Below are 21,019 nucleotides of genomic sequence, written 5' to 3' on the forward strand. Positions count from 1 at the left end.
AATCACCAAGCTTCGGGAAGTTGCGAAGTCTATGTATCGTTGGCCGTTGTCGTTCGTATCGGTATGTAGGCTGTGAGGCCCTATCACCGGCCTATACACCACTTCCCTGTCAACCCGAGCATTTAGTTGTCGTATATTGCCTCCAACTGCGTGTAAAAGGATTTCTTTTCGTTGTCAGCTCTACCTTCGTGCGGGTAGTGCACGTTGATGATGCTTAAGTCGAATAAACGACCTTCATTCCTCAATAAACATATTCTCTCGTTGATCACTTCCCAGTTGATCACGCGATCCTGCATTCAGCCCAGCAGACAAAAACCCGTTCCGAGTTTGTTGGTTGCTCCAATGCAATGTTCTTAAGTCACACATGTCTTGTCGTCCATGAGGGTGCACTAGTTTGGGTTTATCAAAATACGCTCATATAGCCTTCGAGCTTTGGTACTGATGCGCAGTGTTGCCTCATTTTCATCTGTACTGAAAGGAAACAATCTTTTTCGTCTGTATTTTGTCTTTCGAAAATCTGTACCAAAATTTGCACCTGTAGAAATTGTGGTGAAAATAGAGATCAGTTTTATAAACCTTAAAATAAATTACAAAAGTTCCTAATTATTTATTAAGTTGATAATGCTTATATATATTTTTATAAAATTTTGACTTAGTTTTGAAGTTTTCCGAAAAAGGAAACAGGATAACAAAAACATCTTGCATGAAAACGCGACTTGGCTCTTCACATCAAGCTCCACAGAAATGTTTTGTTTTGTTTTCATTCATGACAAGTGGTGCCTGTCAAGTTATTTCAAATACACTGAGGGAAAAAAATCAGTTCAATATATGAACACTTGAAAAAAATCAGTGCCCATGGGTACTTCTTTTCACAAAAACTTGTGATCTGTCCGTACAGAATCTAGAAAAAAACGAAAAAATCTGCACCTTTCCAAATTTCTCTGTACCTTTGGCAACACTGCTGATGCGATGTTACTGCTCAGGAGTTTGTTTCGATACTTCCTCCATTTTTATGTTTTCAAGCCAAATCTCCGCTGGACCATTCCGATGCTCGTCTTAAATTCCTTGGCCGAAATACGAATAGAGGCAGATCTGGGGTGGCTTTGCTCAGCTCGATTCGAACGATTTTCGCTTTTTTCGAGTAGTTCACATACTGCCAGTTATGCTTTAAGCTTAAAAGGAGCTGTCATTGTCATTTGTCCTGCGGCTCATCAAACCCGCAAAGTCGAAAAAAAATACGAAAAACGAAACATAGCGCCCCCCACCGATCATTTAGTTTTGTTCGAGATGCTCAAAACGAAATGCGCAATGTCACCCCTGTTTTCCAAAATGTAATGCCCGACTTTCCGGTTCAATTAAGGGTTGCTCAAAGCATGTTTTCGACCACTTCTTGGTAGATCCTTAAGGGAGTACTCCATATTAAACTTTTCGATGATCCGCTTTACGCTTACTGGACGAATTTTCATTCGTTTTGCGATTTGATTGATCGTTACTCCCTTGTCGGTGCACTAGATGTGCAAAACTATTATTTTAGTAAGAAACGCGAATCGTGACATTTTGAAAATAACCTTGTAAACATAACGAAATAATCAGTTTATACTGTTGACATGTGAACAAGTTAAAAACAATCTGTACCTGTTTGTGTGTACTTTTTTGCTTAACTTTGTATAAAAAAACGAAACTCTGTTATTCATTGTTAAATAATTTATTACTCGAAAACTATATGTCCGATCAAAATGACTTCAAATACGAAACTGTAGATAATTGAACGCATTTTAAGGGTAGAACATTTTACCGTTCCAGCTGAAAATCGAAAAAGACGGCTTGCGACATTCGATTTTATTACCTTATGCACAATGCGCATCATGTCGCATCTAGTGCGCTGTTTAGCGCATCTGATGCGCTACACAGTAGAGATGGTCGGGTACGGGTATTTTTACCCGATACCCGTACCCGACCCGTACCCGACGGGTTCGGGTCTGGTTTCGGGCAACGCCAAAAAATATTTTTCGGGTTCGGGTCGGGTACGGGTAATTTAAAAACCAAGGCTTCGGGTTCGGGTCGGGTACGGGTTTGAAAAATTCTCAACTCGTCGGGTACGGGTCGGGTACGGGTCGGGTACGGGTACCTCGATTTCCGTGCATTATGAGAATTTAATTATTAACTTGCCAAGCCTCGGTGTTTTAGCATAGTTTTGGTCTCGGAGGGAGAAACGGGTACGAGCTGTGGGAGTGTCAAATGAACCAGAATGAGCTGTCAATTTGAACCAGTAGAAAAAAAAGCATCTTTTAGTAGCAGGTATTGTAATAACTTGAAAGTATTGTCTTACTTGAAAAAATATTCCACGCAAGCACTTTTTGTATTTAGTGTGATTATACAAAATATTTTGGTTTATTTTTACGTGAAATAATAAATTTCATAAACTTTCAGTAATAATCCTGCCAGCGCATTTCGGTTATTGAACTTGAGCTTTCTGGATTTACGGTTGAAGCCGGCTTTCTTTTGAAATTTGAGAAATTGCTTAACCAACTTTTGTTTTATCAAGCGACGCTTTTGTAATTATTACTCGGGTATCAAAAAAAAAATCAAAAAAAAATCGTTTGGTAACAATTTCGAACTATACACTTCATCACGTTTGAATGTTGAATGAATCTTTCAAAAAAATTCTATTGAATTTTTATTAATCTCTCGAAAACAAAATTAAAATTTCAACAGTTCATATGAATCATACGTATGCATACAAAATAAATAATTGAAACCCCTGATCAATTTTATTATGAGGTAACTAACAGGAAAAATGGAGCCCGAATTCTCCGTACACAGTTATGAATAGATATTTCGCTGCGTTATAAAATGGTCAAATTTTTTACAACAGACGAGCGGACGTACTCAGTGACAGATGCTACGCTGGATTCTAGGTGAACCAATACATCGCCTGGAACTCTGGGTTCATTAACATTCGTTCGCATGAACACTCAGTTCTAGCCTTACTCTGGCCATCATCTCGAGAAACCACATATGACAATTAGTGCATGAAATGTGCGAGGTAACCAGGTATTTAAAAAAAAAAAAAAATAAAAATCCATCCTAAACGGGTCGGGTACGGGTCGGGTACCGGCAATTTCAGGGCAATTTCCTTTCGGGTACGGATCGGGTACGGGTAGCTGAAAAAAAAATTTTTCGGGTTCGAGTCGGGTACGGGTATTTTAAACAAACCTGACTTCGGGTTCGGGTCGGGTACGGGTTTGAAAATTCTCGATGAGCCGGGTACGGGTCGGGTACGGGTAACAAATTTCCCATACCCGACCATCTCTACTACACAGCGCACTAGATGCGACATGATGCGTATTGTCTATAAAGGGAAAAATACTAAAGTCGCGAGGCGTTATTTCGATTTTCAACTGGATAAATAATATATTGGAATTCACCGCTCAATAGTAAATAATGCTCAATACACTAAAACGTTCAAGACTTAGTCAATAATCGCGTTCTTTTAACTTCAACAAAAAATGTAGGAATTCACTTGAAGTATATTTGACAGAAATTTTGGAAATTCCCTCTTATGTTTATACAAACAAGATGATACTAATGCATGTAAATATCTGGCTGGTATCATGGTTTTCTTAGACTCTTTGTGAAAATTGCGTTGTAGCTTATACCTTATACGCATCCAAGTTTCAAAGCAAAAATATGCTGAGGAATATTAAAAATCTAGATTTGCTGCATTGATTGTTGCTGGTTATGTCACAACTTGTGCTCTTTGAACATATTCCATTTGGCACGAGTGCTACGAGCAGAAATATGATTGATCCGTAAATTCTGAGGTGTCCCACATCATAGGTTCATAACCAACTGTGGCACGCGGTGAAATTCCTTTCGAATTGAACCGCTGCCAATAGGCACGTTTATTAATTGTTATGTGTCTATCTATAAAAATTAAAATCGCTTGGGGACATTATGCAATTGTAGCCGCAGAACCGTACCGCACTGAAACGCGCTTTTCGGGCTTGGTTTGGCCTGAATCGTCGCTGCCGCTGTATGCCGCTGTTTGAACAAACGTTCGCGGCTCGGCTTTGCCGTTAAACATGACTTCGCACATGTTTTGTTGCGATCGTCCACACGGCGGCGGTGCGGCTTATGTTTCGGGTTCGATTTCATCAGAGTGTCCATTTTCTTATGCGACGTACTCGGTGCGCAGCAGGTGCAGCCGCTCTTGTAGATCGGCCACTGCGCCAGTACCGTATGGTGTTTGTGTTCTATTCGTGTTTCCATTAAACGGCACGTCTTCGATTAGGTACTGGATAGTCGTTATGGTACTATGTTGGTTAATTTGGCCGTAGAATTAAGTGAATTGCGTAAACGTTGCAATGAATAAGGGAATACTACAAAACATTTATTATTGTAACTTTTTTTTATCAACACTATGTAATATTGCAGAAAAATCAACAAAAAATTGAATTAAATTATTCTTAATATAAGGTGTGGAAAAACACAGCATGTTAACAAGGCTATGTTGGCTATAAAACATGGAATTGGGGCAAATTGCGTTTTACGGTTTTGCAACAATCGTTATGGCTGTCGCTTGTATCAGGGGCATGTTTTTGCATCCTCGATAGCGTTGTGTAATATGTGATAGATAGTATGTATGTTTTATGGTATCGTGTAAATCAGAAATTGCTCAATAAGTAGGGCTTACTTTTGAAAGTTTTTATTAAAGCGATTAACACATACATATCTCACAACAAAGAGGGATCGGTATATCGTTGTAGATCTTGTTCGGGATAATCACATGTGGTGCGTAGAGCTTTTAGTTTTCAACAGCAGACTTGTTTTTGCAGTTTAATTGCACGCATTTCCCTGTGCGCAGGTTGAGCAAGTTAATGTTTTCTACCGATCGGTAAATTGTTGCCTTTGTTTCTTGCAGATAAATCAGGTTTTCTCAAGCCACAATGGTCTGGGCTTGACGCTCATGAGAATCATTCATAACAAATGGTTACAAATAAAGGGCTGCTATTTTCCATGCAAATTAAAAGAGGGGGTTTACAGTGACCTTCTATTTTTTAATCTAATACTTTTATTATTGTGCGCTCATTCAACTGACCATAGTAGTACCTACAGTTGTTGAACTTACTTTAGATTTTATTTATAGATTAGTATCGTTTTTCATTGTTGTTACGAATATCATAAAATAAATGATTTTCTTTTTAGAAGTTGTACTCATGCCAATTAACGTCACTGTATCGAAGTTTTTTTTTCAGTATTTTTGTAAGCAAGTCGTAAAATAACGCACAACGCTGCTTATGCGCAACAAGCAAAAATGAAAGACTACATTGACGAGAGTTGATGCCTGATGGCCTTCCTGTCGATTAGTTAGGCGCTCGCTATGGCCAGTTTGAAGTGTAAAATTATAGTTTGGAGGACAGGTTCATCATCATTATCCGCGGCACGACTGCTGAACTTTTGCACAAGCATAATTTGCCGATCTTCGGAGGTTGGATTTAGCGCATAGCCTAATGAACAGTTTCAACAAAGAGAGAGAAATACACAAAAACAATAATTATTTCGCGATGGACTTCATCGTATAAAACCATTGAAGTCGGCAAAAGAATCATTTTGGAAACGCATGCGAAATATTCACTGATGATTATTTCTCAACAATATCTTTTCTAGAAAAAATGACGTTTTAGTTTTTTTAATTAACTATATCATGATAAAAAGATAAAAGTTTAGGAAGAAAACTTAGCTAGCCAATTTTTCACTTTTAAATACTTGTATTAGTAAAAAAAGGTAACTTCCTCGTGCTTGCATACATGTTAAGCAAAGAAACGCATTTTTCGCTCTAACGCCGCTGTATCGGTGGCATCAATCGTGAAGTTGGCGTGAAATTACTGCAAATGGGTGGAAGAGTAAAGCTACTCATTCGAGAGATTGAATCTTCCCCGGGCCAATGTGGCACTACGATGGAGAGAAAGATCGAAAAAATTTGTTCATCAGTTGTCAGTACAGTGGCCGCAACAATGACGATGTGAAAATTCGATTACTTCGGAACCGCCGGTACAATATGGCGTGATTCGGTAATCCTCTGGCGTCCGAATGCTCGATAACATTAATTATCGCCTGCGTGTGTCGGTTTGGATTTATAATTATTGTTTACTTTTTCTCATTCCAGATCATGTGATCGACGTCAGTGTCTGCCTTTGCTGATGCGCTAGATTTACCGGGTGCGCGTTGGTGTATGCGTTAACCCGAACCATGGCGCTGCGATTACGCAAGGATGTTCAGAAGGCATCCTATTACGTGTGGTTTCTCGGAGCACAGGAAGCCAAAGGACTCCGAGGTTCACGGGTTCTCTTGCCGATAATCCCAAGGCTGATCGAGAAGTCCAAGGAACATGAACCACTCAAGATTACCTTGCAAATTTCCCACAAGGGATTGAAGATTATCCAGGTAAGCAGTAAAAAGAAATATAATACTTTATTCACAAAGAATATTTTGAAATAAAATGTTAGTGAAATCAAAATCAAAATTTGTTATCGGCAAACACACAAAATGTTGTCGCATTTCCACGTCAATTTTGTTAATAATGTAAATTGGCTAGATCCAGCGCTTACACTATTGGTCGTTTTACAGAAGTCAAGTTCCTAATTTCCTCAGTTGTAAAATAAAGTTTGTACTGCTTTGTCCGAGGCCACTATTCTTTCTTTGTTTTTACGAAGATTTACACTACATTGTTTGGTTCGGTTGTCCTTTCCGCATCCGGCACGGTCGTAAAATGCTCTTAACATGGAGTACAAACGATGAACTTGATGAGAATATATTTTACCTCGAGCTCAGTGATCACTTTTGCTTACTTTCAAATAGAAGAGAAACAGCTAAGCTAGCAATAGCGATTGAAATGTTTGGTATAAAAACAGATGAGCTTAAGTGCTTAGCTTAAGCTTACATAAATTGATGCCATGGTGGAGGAGACAAGAAAAGACAGAGATTTGTTTTCTATTTGAAGATCAGAGAGGCTTAGAATGAGGGTTTAACTTCCTATCTATAGGATTCGGTATGCTTGCGTGGATTATTTTTTTATGGTTGTTGGCAGGAGTCTTATGTACAGATCTCCATCTCTTGAGAAGTGTATCGAAGATCGTGGAGATTCTAAATTCTTCTCTATTTTTCTGTGGTTAGACAAGAGGAAGTCATATGGGCATTTTAAAATACAGCATGAAGAACGGATTTATAAGGGAACGTGAGAATAAAGCCACTGCTGGAGCCTGAATGTTATGATTCTACTATAATTAACATACATGGTTATTCACTAGTAAAAGCGGATTAACTATAGTAACTTTAGGGCTGCAATGCTTTTTCGTTCGACTGTAGAAATTTCAGCCATTTTAGATAAAACGCTTTTAAAGTATGCTTAGTATGCGCATTACCAGATGTTTTACAAAAAACATATTTTTATATGTTTCCCAAGTGGTTTTGACATAAGTTTAACAAAATCTGTTTAGTTTAATACTTTGGACACTCTGCGTTAGAAAATATCTTGAAATGTCTATCTAAATGTCGTGTCTCATGAGCTTGACAGTATCAGCGTATTTGTATAATTCGCACTGCTTGTGATTTATGCGCCTGTGTCACGCTCCATTCATTCTACGCTCGAAGATCACAAGCGCCTTCAGCCTTCTTCCACGTCCACGATTCAAAGTCTACAAAACGGCACCAGGAGGATCAGCGTTCTGTAAAGCGCCAATTTCGTGCGGACCGAAGGCTGCGGGACCTTAGCTGGCCACAATACGCTTGATGTGAAATCGTCAAGAGTCGCACTACTCAACTTAATCAGTTTAGTTGGGAAACCATGTTCAAGTATACTTTTCCACAACCTATTATGTTTCACTGAGTCGTACGCCATCTTGAAGGCTATGAACAGATGTTGTGTTTGCAATGCGTGTTCTCGGAATTTGTAGATCGTCCTGCTATGGAATAAGATGTGGGAGACACTTGACTAGGAACACCAAAATAAATAGGAAGAGTTAAAAGCGCTATTATTCAACTTATTTCAGTTTGAGCTCAAGCCTCTTTTTTTCGTTTTTGTCGACCAGTTGCCAACACAGGTTTGCTCTAGAGCTTCAATTGTAGAAAAATTAAAGATTATGGCCTTTTATCCGTTTCTGTGAATTTTGGTTCCCTCGGTCAGCTTGGAAGTGCGTCAAAAGGTCGCAGAGTAACTGTTCGCCAGGTTCATTGCTTCGACGTTTGCTTGTCTCTGCCTTTACGCACTTGTGAGCTTGCTAGGGGTACCAAAACTCACAGGAATAGTTGAAAAGCTATCTTTGTTTTTTTTTTCCAGTTTTATCTGTAGAGCATTTTTTTCGCTTTTGTCGACCAGTAAATTTATAGCTTGATAATTTTTGCGGCTTTTTTTGGTTTAATATTCATTTTTTGGCAATCAACAGTGCAACTGTATTTAATATTCACAGTTAAAATCATCTAATCGTCTAATCGGTAACGTATACGAACAAACACAATTACACTGGTCGACAAAAGCAAACAAATTTTGAGCCCAAGGACTTCACACTATTTTGTCGTTTACGTTGATGTGGTATTAGTAGTCATTGTAATTATTAAAATCAGTAACAAATATCTACTCTTTGATAATTTTCCTTTCCATTTTGCAACTATTTATCATTAGAAATGGCTTGTTTAATTGAACAAGTAAACTTTCTTAGATTTCGCATGCTATGTAAGCCGGACATCTGGTTCTGCATTAAGTCGAGATCGATACTTAGTCTTTGTTGCTAGGTATGTCAAAAAAACCGGACTTGGAAATGTATGTGGTTGAAAATGATAGGATAATAAGCTTTACTTTATCAGGCAAAATTGTTAATTCATTTTTCATTCGAAACCAAAATTCTTCCAGCGATTTTTTGTATTTAAGTTTCTCCTTTATCTTCGTATCTAATGTCAAATCAATCAGACTTTTCAATTTGTCTGACGTCAATGTGCATCTCTCGAATCGAGAAGTCCATCACGTTGACGTCTGGCGTGGTTAGAGGCCTTGCAACTAGTCTTGGACGGTCTTCTATGTGTGCGGCGGGGCACCGTCTTTCATGAAGGTTCAGTTTTAATTGTTATTCGTTTCCTGAGTCCGACAAATATCGACCCGCAAACCGACTTTGAATTTTTGTTGCAATAATTATGGCGCACCCTGTAACTTGTTGAGTCAATTACCATAAATAAAATTACTCCTTAACGCACAATCATTTTCGATCTCAATTCAAACAAGCGGGAGTCTTTCCGCGAGACAACCAGCGTATTTCAGTATGGATCAGTACCGTAGAATGCTGACTTCCCATCTCTTCACACAACGCTTTGAATTATCTTGAAATTGCAGGTCGAGCTTTGATGAAATTTATTATTACAACACTTTCCATTCAAACAAGCGGGAGTCTTTCCGCGAGACAACCATCGTATTTCATCATGGATCAGTAACGTAGAATGCTGACTTCCCATCTCTTCACACAACGCTTTGAATTATCTTGAAATTGCAGGTCGAGCTTTGATGAAATTTATTATTTCAACACTTTCCTGCAAGACTTTCTTTCAACGATGATGATAGTTTCTTAATAGCGAATGCGATGAAGAATGCGGTGACTGCTATCATAATTTTTTTGCCTTTTCTTTAATTTTTGCAACGACTTTAGAAAGATTTCCAACCATAGCTTGCGTACCGTCCGTATATACAGTCATCCCAGTATTATGGGCCAACCAGTATTACGGGCTAGTCAACACTGTGTATTGGTTTCTAACATATTTCAATAACTTTTAATAGTCAAATTTAAGTTTAACAGCGTATAACGTTCTGTAATATGATATTATCGAAGCTTAAGACTAGCGGTTACTAAGTCTGGAGGGAAGTTATAGTGCTTTTTTGTCTCCTCCTTCAGACTTAGTAACCTAAGCGTATAACGTGTTCTATTCTATGACGTCGTACACAAATTACGTAACGCATGAAGGGGGGGGGGGGGGAGATGTGGTTGAGTCTGCGTTACTTATTGCTACATAGGGTGGAGTGGGGCTAGCTGAGACTGTTACGTAACAGTAATGTTACATAGGGGAGGGGGAGGGGATCTTAAATCTAGATATTTAGCGTTTTGTAATTTGTGTACGACGCCTATGATGTTATCGAAGCTTTAGACCAGTGGTTATTAAGTCTGGAGGGAAGTTTTGTGTCGAAGACCCTGAGAATAAACTCATACCTAAAGTCCTTTTGCCAACGAGTGGCTTGGTTCTACTAAAATTCGAACCTATCATCAATCGCTTATCAAAGCGGACTCTGTAACCTTGCGGCTACGATGCTAACTCACCCTAAACCACGCATTTGGGGTTTGGCCACCGACTGAAGTGTCTCATCGCTTGCGTCGCACAGTGGTGCGAGAGCTCTAAAACGTGAACTTATTTCTTTTGCTCTTCTAATAATGGTTTTATTGACATACTATCTTCCGAAGATATTTAGTATATAAAAAGGCTCAAATCATGACAAAAAGTTTTAGTTCGAAACTCAACCGCTAGTGGCGCTGCAAAATCTAACTTTTTAGTCTCACACTTTAGAGAAATGGTGTCTTCAGCAAAGTTATAGTTAAAACTTCGTCGAAGACTTTTTTCTTCTTACTCTTCTTGTTTTGGATATATAATATTTCTTATTAGACTTGTCTTTAAAATTAGTTTTTTTTCGAATATACAAAAAACTGTAACGTTTAGAAGGTTCTAATGTTCTACATATATTTGTATATCATCAAAACACACAACTTGATAATGATAATATTTCATTCTATGCAGATTTCGTCTGCTAGTTTTTGCATTTTTGTGTTCTTGGTGTATACAAAAAATGATGTTTTTTTACATTTTTTGGCAATAACTCGGTTTGTGTGGAAGCTATCCATTTTGTATCTTCTACAAAGTTGTGTGTTTTAATGATATATGTAGAACATTATAACCTTCTAAATGTTACAGTTTTTTGTATATTCGAAAAAACTAATTTTAAAGACAAGTCTAATAAGAAATGTTATATATACAAAACAAAAAGAGTTAGAAGGAAAGTGTCTTCGACAAAGTTTTTTGTAAGAACTTTATCCATAACTTTGCTGAAGACACCATTTCTCTAAAGTGTAAGACTAGTTAGAAGACAGTTAGATTTTGCAGCGCCACTAGCGGTTGAGTTTCGAACTAAAACTTTTTGTCATGATTTGAGCCTTTTTACTAAATATCTTCGAAAGATAGTATGTCAATAAAACCATTATTTGAAGAGCAAATGAATTAAGTTCACGTTTTTGAGCTCTCGTACCACTGTGCGTCGCTGTATAATAAGTCGTTATACACAGTGTGCGTGAAGAGACCATTCACTCAGTTACAAAAATAAACTCCCACAGGGCAGTGTGCAGTTCATCGTGGCGTGCTGGGATACGGGAACACAATAACTGGGATACGGGAATTACTAACATGTCCGGACATGTCCAGCAATGCTATGCAGTGCTGCGGTCCAGTGTTGTGTAATGCTGTAATCGATTGTATCGCCTGGTCAGTCTTTCTGCGCTAAAACCAGTGGCTGTTCTGCCGCTTGCTGCCGGTATAGTAAATCATTCTTTTGAAATGTGATCAGATTAACAATGAAGACGTGTCTTTGTGAATTGAAGCTATTAAAACAACAACAACAACAACAACAACAACAACAACAACAACAACAACAACAACAACAACAACAACAACAACAACAACAACAACAACAACAACAACAACAACAACAACAACAACAACAACAACAACAACAACAACAACAACAACAACAACAACAACAACAACAACAACAACAACAACAACAACAACAACAACAACAACAACAACAACAACAACAACAACAACAACAACAACGACAACATCATCATCATCAACAACAACAACATCATCATCATCATCATCATCATCATCATCATCATCAACAACAATAACAACAACAACAACAACAAATAGTTTATGGAAACTGATTGAGTTTTAAACATTTGAAAGAAAATTTTCGTAACGTACTCGATGTTTTCGGATTTTTGAATTTGTGTCCCTTTATATGTTTGTTGCCGTAGGACGTAATTCTACGTCAGAGAATTAAAGATTATCAATTTTTAATCGTTTTACGCTGTTTCGAAAGCTACAAAAAAGTGAACGACATTATTTTGATCCGAAAAAACTGATTTCTGAACCGTGAATTCTGCAGTACAATTGCTCTATTGATTATTTTCCATTTATATAAGTTAAAATTTTGTAATTAATCCACTTAAAAATGAGAAATGAATTTTACTTTTCACATTTAAAAATCTACTTTGTTTGGCAAAGTTGTTGCACATTTTATAAGAAACAACATTGCCGAGCACACCACTCTTCTATCTGCCTTTATAAATGAACTATTGTGAAGTTTTCTATAGAATGTCCCTTGAAATCATTTTTTTAAATATAACTTTTATAGTGATTTTCTGTAGTTTTCCCAATTCACATTTTACAAAAAATGAGAATTTATTCGAGAAACAAATTGCTGTTCAAACCAATTCTTACGGATCAAGTCGAAACAAAACCTATAAGGAATTAAAGGCTCTTATCAATGATTATTATTATTGAGAGGTTTCTTGGTTGTTTTTCTAGTATACAACTAATTCCAAAAATCATGAGATTAAAAGTCAAAAAGTATTGATAACATGGTAAGTTTTTATGTAATTTGTTTAAGTATTTTATGGGCAACCAACTAGTAAGACATGGACTGCCATTTTTACGTATCTAACATCTGCCATTTAAAGTGAAATAAGAACATGAGAAAATTTTAAAACAGCACCCCAACTACAACAAGCAGAGGGTTATAAACAAGAAAAAGCCCCGCAGTCGTCATAAAGCTTCTCAATTCAACTCCAAAGTTTTAACGGACACTTGTCGTTTTTACAACTCTGGGCTGTTACTGCGGGGCTTTTACGTTAGCTAGGTGTAACTTCCTCGGAATTTACCTCCTAACTCTATATCAGGTATGGAGAACCAAACTCGAAAAGATCATTAGTTCCATGTAGTACCGGGTTGGGAAACAATATTACAGACATCAGAACCTTAACAATAGGTTTGAGCAGCTAGTCAACTGTGTACAAAAATTGGGGCACATCCCACGAATTGTCACAGTGGTTTTTTTGCTCAATGCTCTTCCGGTATACAAAAAAACGTTAAATAAGTAATTTATTAATTAATATCGTTGCGGTATTATTTCAGGGTTCGGCCAAACATTTCATCCCCCACGGTGCTATAACTTGTTCTGTTCAGGCAGAGGATATTGTAGCGTGCATACTGTTGCTGTACAACCCGGCCACCAAGTGTCCTCTTCACGTGCACGCATATCGGTGCGACTCGGAGGCAACCGCTCAGGCCCTGAACGACCAGCTGCAGATACTGATCAATAGGCCCGACAATCAGAAACGGTTCGCCGAGCTAGAAACTAGGTAAGTTATCCTACACACGGTTTTTTCTCACACCTTGTCTTTGATTCCGTCAGCGGAGCTGATCGAATTTAGTCGCGAAGCGAAATAAGCTAATTATGTAAGCTCGGTTCGTCTCGAAAATGGCTAAGTGGCTCCGGTGACATTCGCCGGTTTAAGGTATCATTGGTTCAAACGATCGTGATTTTGGATCTTTTGAATTCTTCGCGGTAGAGCGAGATCAGAGGATTGATGCATATCGTCGGTAAATCAACATCGTCGCACTCTAATCTGAGAGCACAGCTGGTGTGAAAATAGTCTCTAACATTGTCTGTCGACGGAAAGCGAGTCGATCCGACGGTGGATTCTGTTATTTTACGGTCGCAATAGGGGAATAAAAAAGTAAATTGAACTGGGTTAAGTAAACAGTTATGTTTGATAGAGAAAGAGCCCAATAAAATGCGACGGTTCCGTATACCACTAATCTCTGTTTTCAGTTCTCCGATTGGATAGCTGTTGTTGTTTGCTTTGAGAGCCCTAACGGAATTCGAAGGGTCGAAGCCAACAGTGGACGCCACACGAGGAAGTTAACAATTGTCTATAACGATACTATATTTTGAGGCTGGTCTAGATCTTTTCTTTTCAGGTAGATTCCATTTTTTTTTTCAAACGTTTAAATAAGTTTGTGTCGTACCAGGCAACGTACCAAGTTTTAATGCCAAACTTTTTGTCCATTATATTATATATCATGTCAGACAAACTGATAACTAATAAAGAACAAACGAACAAACAAATGAATAGATAGATAAATAAAAATCGATTTTCAATCAAAAAAACGTTTATCAACCTTCAAATGTATATTCAACAGATTTAATTCAACCTCCTCATTACTGGTCTACCATGTCACAACAAGCATGCGTTAATTACTGCTTGTTTCTCCATATCTGATTGAAAAAAAAAGCTTTTCTCAGTTTTAGATATATCTCAAAACGATTATGAAACAATTACCGTAGGCGGACTACCCGCTCGCGGTGTTGCAAGTAAATGTTCAATAAAGCTATCTTGATCATTACTTTCGGCCTATCATTTCTTTCGTAGGTGAGTTTTTAACGCAGTTTATGATCGCGCACAAGTGTAACCTAAAAGGTAAAGGTCTATCGATAAAACGTTGATGAAGAGCTGCTGTGTTATTAGTTTAATTGTTTTTGTTGTTGTTGCTGTACATTAATAGTGTTGAAGTACGGTACACCTCTCGATGCCCGGTTTTGGGTATAGCATACGAAAACCTGACCTAGGGGGGACGGGAAGATAGAAATGCAAAATACTTTCACTTTTAATTTACTCGCTGATGGGAAGTTGGAAATCCAATGGAAACGCGATAATGGAATAATTGTGAGGTTTTATTCGACTTAAGTTGGTAATTTTCGAGTTGTTATTGTACACATTAACTTGATCAGTTATTGCTGATTGCCGGTATCAGCAGTTGTTAACTGAGAGCAATAATTCACGATATCAAGTTATAAAATGTAGAATGATAGTTTTGTGCTGTACTTCGAATATTTGTTGATTGCTTAGCTAATGGTTTATGCCAGAGAATGTTATTTACTTGAATCAAAATTAAATAGGTATGTGAAAGATGTAAACTAACTCATATATTTTAGCTCGTAAAGGCGACATCTATAAATCACGTAACGCAAAAAACCCAGTTTTTGGACCCCTGCTCCCCATATGTAACGAAACGTAACGCCAACACCCCCCCCATAAAAATTACGTAACGCTGTAGAAGAATTTGCTTTATAAAAATTCTCGTTTTTGAAGAGTCTCTCCAGAGATTTTTGGTTACGTAACGCTGATCTTACCTCCCCTCCCCTCCCCTATGTAACAAATCGTAAAGCTCAAGGATACCCCCTCCCCCTATGAGCGTTTCGTAATTTATGGATGCTGCCAAAACAATTGCGGGAACAAAATCCTTTTAAATTTATAAGTAAAATGTTAAGTCTTAACGGGGACATTTTCATGGTACATTCATCATAAGCAATTCCATTAGCCACAATCAACATTCGTCGTCAATGATGTAAGCTTCGGGTCAGCTTTTATTCATTACTATTCTCTTTTGCAGCGAATCGTCTTCGAAGACACAACAACACCGCAACTGTCTGCTGTTAGCTTCATAATCGTAGCTATAACAGTATTTTGAAAATCAATTTGAACGTCGTAACAGAATCTCATGGTAATTAAAAGACAAGATGATCGGGACTAAATCATGTATTGTAACCTTCCTTGTCTTGCCATGAGATTTTCGATGTTGTAAAAAAATTGTATTCGAAAATAAGATTTTAAAAATCGAAAGCAGTACATATTTACAGCACAATACACATATATTAAATTTTTTTCTTGAAATTAGTTCGGCGTTTGACTATAAAACTAAGTTTTATATTTTTTTAATCTCGGTGTTCAAGTATTTCGTAGTGACTTTCCATATATCTAACTCTGATCGCTTATTCGCAACCAGTTACGGTCTGTATTTGCAAAGGTCACCTTTGAAATACGGTCGTTCTATAATAAAACAGAGATGAATATTCATGTTCATTAGAAGTGGGTCTTTTCAAATCAACTTTTTAGCATCCGTGAATCGCGATGACCTCGTCAAATCTTTTATATCGCTTGATTGGATTACGCTTTCGAATATAAGTTGACAAAGCATCAGCTGTGAATGAGGGTGAACTAAAATTTATTTGTAATTTCAACAAAGCCAAAATGTGCGGTATAGAATGAACGACGAATAATTTTGGAATTGGAAAACTTTGATGCGCCTGACAAACACGTAAGAGGGTGATATGCTTTCAAAAACTCATTTATTTCGCTTGCGCACGGCACAAAGTTATGTATAGACTGTTCCGAAAACTATAAACACACTTTCATTCTCAAAAAAATGTGAAAGTTTTTCGATCATTTATTCTCAAGTATATGTTTAATAATGATGTTTTCTTTCTAATTTGAATTCAATTCGCATTATTTTTGGCAACTTCGATCTCTCCAACTTTTTTTAACACCACTCATAAGCTTCTGTACAGTGCTTTCTTTTACCATTTTTGGATTATCTCTTTTATATTATTCAACATTGTCCGTTGGTTTCATATGTATCCTCAACTTCACCGTTGTCAATGCTTAAAAAATTTCGGTGGGGAAAACTTCAGGGCAATTTGTTGGATTCATTTCCTTCGGTACACATGTGACATTTTGGATTTATACCACTCTACCGCATCCTTGGAGTAATGACTGGAAGAAAGAACGGGCCTAATGATTGTACGATTGTTGTGCTTTTTGATCTAGAGTAACAAACTTTTTGCAAATACTCTCCTACGTAGTTTTAGCTAATCATTGTGTTAATCGTAAAGAATAGACGAGATATTTTCCTATATTTGCAAATAGCCCACCAAACCATAATCTTTATTCCGAATTTTTCGGTGTTTTCCGAATGGCTTTCTCTGATTAAGGGACATCCGTTTCGATCGGTGCGGTAAAAAATGTCAGTCCTGGTAGAGTATTTTTTATGTAGGTTGTGTCATACATAATAACACACCTCGTTTTCTTGGTTAGAAGTTTGTCATGAAGCTTTCTAGCTTTCGGGCTCATAGATTCAACCTGTTTGTTGTTTCGTTTTGGCTGCTTATTCTACAGACTAGTTTGCAGTAGAGATGATCGGGTACGGGTATTTTTACCTGAAACCCGTACCCGACTAGTTTGGTTCGGGTTTCGGGTAACGCCAAAAAATATTTTACGGGTTCGGGTCGGGTACGGTTAATTTAAAAACCAAGCCTTCGGGTTCGGGTCGGGTACGGGTAATTCGATTTTCGTGCAGTATGAAAATTTAATTTTTAACATTTCAAACCAAGGTGTTTTCTTAGAGTCAATAATCGGAAAGATCGGAGAAGAAATTGCCCATTCTCACTCAACGAGAGATCGGCTAATACCTATTCTGACAGTTGTCGGCAGTGTTTGCACCAAGGTAATGACATCATGCTATCTCTCTTTAATGTGAAAGTGAATAGTTCTTCCTCCTTTTTTCATATCTGTCAGGGGAACCGCGGAGCATTGCGCAGTCAGGCAACTTATTACAAAGGCTGGTCAAGCAAAAAAAAAGTAGATAAATGCAACAAAATATGGTATTCACTTAGTTTTGGGATGCTGAACACTAATCTCCATTCCATTTTTTATTTGAGGCCGTCCATAAAGCACGTGACCTAATATTTAATGATTTTGGCACTTTTCCTCTTACTTTTTTATTAAATAGAATTATATCTTCAACCACGAGCAGCGCCACAGGGCGCCCTCCTAACAGAAACTTTAATTAAAACAAAATAGATAATACAAACTAACTACAAATCACTTTTTCTCTAACGCCAAAAAAATCCAAGCTATCGTTGAAGCTACAAGGGCGTTTCAAAGTAATGATTTTTTTTTAAACATATGTTAAAAAAACGTCAGTATGCCAAACTTCGAAAAGTCATAAAAAAATCAGATCTCATGATATTGCACCCAAATTTTGGATTTAAGCACTTGAATGTTATAGCAATAAAGAAAAAATATTTTGAAACAGCTGACGTAAAAAAATTTTCAGGCGGATGGCCACCGATTCCCCACTGTGCATTCAGATGTTTGGTACGAAGTAAATATGTATATAAGATATGACAGCGATAGCATAGTCTTGGTTTGCACTGGGACCAGGAATGTCGTATGTACAGAAATATCTGTGTTATATCGATTTTCAGATTGAATCGATGAAATCGAATCTGTACTTAAAAGTTACAGGTTTTTGGCAAATGCAAATGAACTATTAATTTTTTCTCAAGTTACAAACAATATTAACTTTGACCTTTTTATAATATTTAGATTTCAGGTTGCTGCGATGTTCACATAGAACTCGTCGTTTTTTAACTTTGCCAGACATGCACTTTTCATGGTGGACCCCTTCCTTATAGTGGACCATTCGCCTGGAACTCTGGGTTCATTAACATTTGTTCACATTCACACTCGGTTCTTGTCTAACTCCGGCCATCATCTCGAGAAACCACGTAATCAGTGCATATAACATGCGAGGTACCCGGGTATTTTGAAAAAAAAAAAAAATTAAAAAATAAAAATTAAAAAAAATACAGGACGAGTCGGGTACGGGTCGGGTTCAAGGTACGGGTAGTTTTTTTTTTTTTATTCTCGCTTATTTTCCGTCGGCCTAGTTCCGCCACAAAATCTCCCGGTGTCGGCTAGGATTGAATCTAGACCAGTTGGGTTGGTTGTGAGTGGATCACGCCACCTCACAACCATCGACCCCTTAGTCGGCGGTGGGATTCGAACCCAGGCGTCGAGCGTGGTTGGCGGAGACGTAGGCGAAGGTACGGGTAGTTGGAATAGATATTTTTCGGGTTCTGGTCGGGTACGGGTATTTTAATCAAACCAGGCTTCGGGTTCGGGTCGGTTACGGGTTTGAAAATTTTCGATTAGTCGGGTACGGGTCGGGCACGGGTCGGGTACGGGTAACAAATTTTCCATACCCGACCATCTCTAGTATGCAGGCCCATCCTTTTTTTGGCATGCATAGCTTTAGTCGTTGAGGTACCTAGTTTTAGTACTAAAGCTGAAAGATGCCGCTTGTAAAGATTTCTTAACTTTTTGTCCTTTGTAGGATCAGCAGGTCCAGGTTTTCTATCTCATGTTGGGGCATCTGTTAGGGGAACTTTCATAAATGACGAAGCAGAGAGAAGTTTCCAGTTTTACGTTATCTACGTAGCAATTATGAAACTGAGGAAAAATGTCAATTTTTGCCTATAACTCATGTCTATGTGCACGATTTTTAATGCACATGCATACTATCACAGATTTTCTCTTTGCCCTCTTTTTTGGAGCAAACGTCAAATATGCATGACTCCGACATGAGAGGGAGAGAAGCAAAACAGTGAATGACAGTGTTCGAGCACACACTAGGGATGGGAAATACCGATAAAAGTGACTGTGGATAGTAGCCGACAGTTTCCGGCCCTTATCGATAACTACCGATATCTATTGACAGCTTGATAGTAACAAGTTAAAGCATAAAAACAATAAATGTTGCTTTTGCTGCTGACAGAAACAATTTTGTCGTGCCGACGACAGCTTTGGAAACATAATTACCGTGCTGGATCGAAATCCGTACACCTAAGCACATGATAATCTTCGACGGTCAATCTAAAATCAAGAAATCACATATTGCTTTAAACTGACATGTTTACTTTTAGGTCTACTTGTATTTTATCACTATTTTCAAGCAAAATGATTAAAAACACTCCGAAACTCGAAAAAATCATGTTTAAATAGAACATGTTTTGAATCGAAATCTGTATACAGTTTTTTGTCTGAATCAAAACCCGTACACTTTTGAATCGAAATCCGCACACACGCGATATAGACTGGATCAAAGTCCATACAGCAATGAATCAAAATCCGTATAGATATAGAAGTACAGAAATGAACATCTTTCATTTATAATTTATCTTTAAATTTACGAATAAATATATTTTGAGGATCAATTGGTTCTTAAGCACGGTTTCCTAATTTTGTATATCAGCTGAAATAGTGCAATTTTCGTATCGTTTCGTTGCGGCACCGCTTATCGTAGTAACCGGAACACCGGAACCTCTCAAAGCTTCCCGGTACGACTTTCCCTTGCGCACCTCAGTCACAGCTCCTTCCAAATTGTTTGCCGTATATTTATACTTGTTTTCTTCCATTATATGCTGAAAACAAAAAGAAAGTTCAACAATATATGCATGATACACACGCTGTACGGATTTCGATTCAAGCAATTAACAAGGATCAAAATCCGTACGGCACAGTTTTTGTTGAATAAATACAATTTACACTATTCACCAGACAATATACAGCTCGAAAACGACAAAGACTTACCTTTTCCATCAATTTCAAGAAGACTCACAGAGTATAACACGTATATCCCACTTGAAAAACATTTTCATCTGAAGAACGTTTACTTAGTAAATTCTCTAACGATACAACGAAATGACAACTGAAACCGATACACGATTGATTTTTTATTTTTAATATTTTTATTTCATGGCCTACTGACGCATAGTTTAATTTAACAGAAGGCCAACAGCTCAACGGACATGTACATGTAACTATCATATGAATTTTCATTTTTATAATGCTTAAAACTGAGAAAAACGTCAAGGTGTACGGATTTCGATACTGTACGGGTTTCGATCCAGCACGGTATAAGCTTATTCGCACACACCATTCGCACTAACGCGAATCTCGTCTAGATTGGAATCACCGGGAACCCGTACGAGTAAGGGTGAGTAAAATTGATTACACTGGTCAACAAAGGTGCACTCCAAAAGCTCAACTCAAGGTAAACTACGTTGTTATATAGAGGGGGTCTGCAACTTTGCGACGAAATGGTACAGGTGGGGGGTTCACAAAACCTAAAAAAAGCTTCGTCATTTATGCATGCTCCCTAACGTATACTGTTCACCATACTTCCA

The 21,019-nt window shown here is 37.7% G+C and overlaps 1 protein-coding gene across 3 annotated transcripts in view; it reads left to right on the plus strand.

Annotated features, from left to right (window-relative positions):
* LOC129729730 (uncharacterized) overlaps positions 1-21,019 on the plus strand; it is a 78,604-nt gene that overhangs the window by 48,343 nt on the left and 9,242 nt on the right. For all 3 annotated transcript variants that reach the window (XM_055688519.1, XM_055688520.1, XM_055688518.1), the window contains 2 exons: positions 6,170-6,447; positions 13,282-13,508. In XM_055688519.1, the coding sequence (XP_055544494.1) occupies positions 6,253-6,447; positions 13,282-13,508 (422 nt within the window). In that variant the 5' untranslated portion in view covers positions 6,170-6,252. The remainder of the gene's footprint in view (positions 1-6,169; positions 6,448-13,281; positions 13,509-21,019) is intronic.

Source organism: Wyeomyia smithii, chromosome 3 (genome assembly GCF_029784165.1).
Source record: "Wyeomyia smithii strain HCP4-BCI-WySm-NY-G18 chromosome 3, ASM2978416v1, whole genome shotgun sequence".
NCBI lineage: Eukaryota > Metazoa > Arthropoda > Insecta > Diptera > Culicidae > Wyeomyia > Wyeomyia smithii.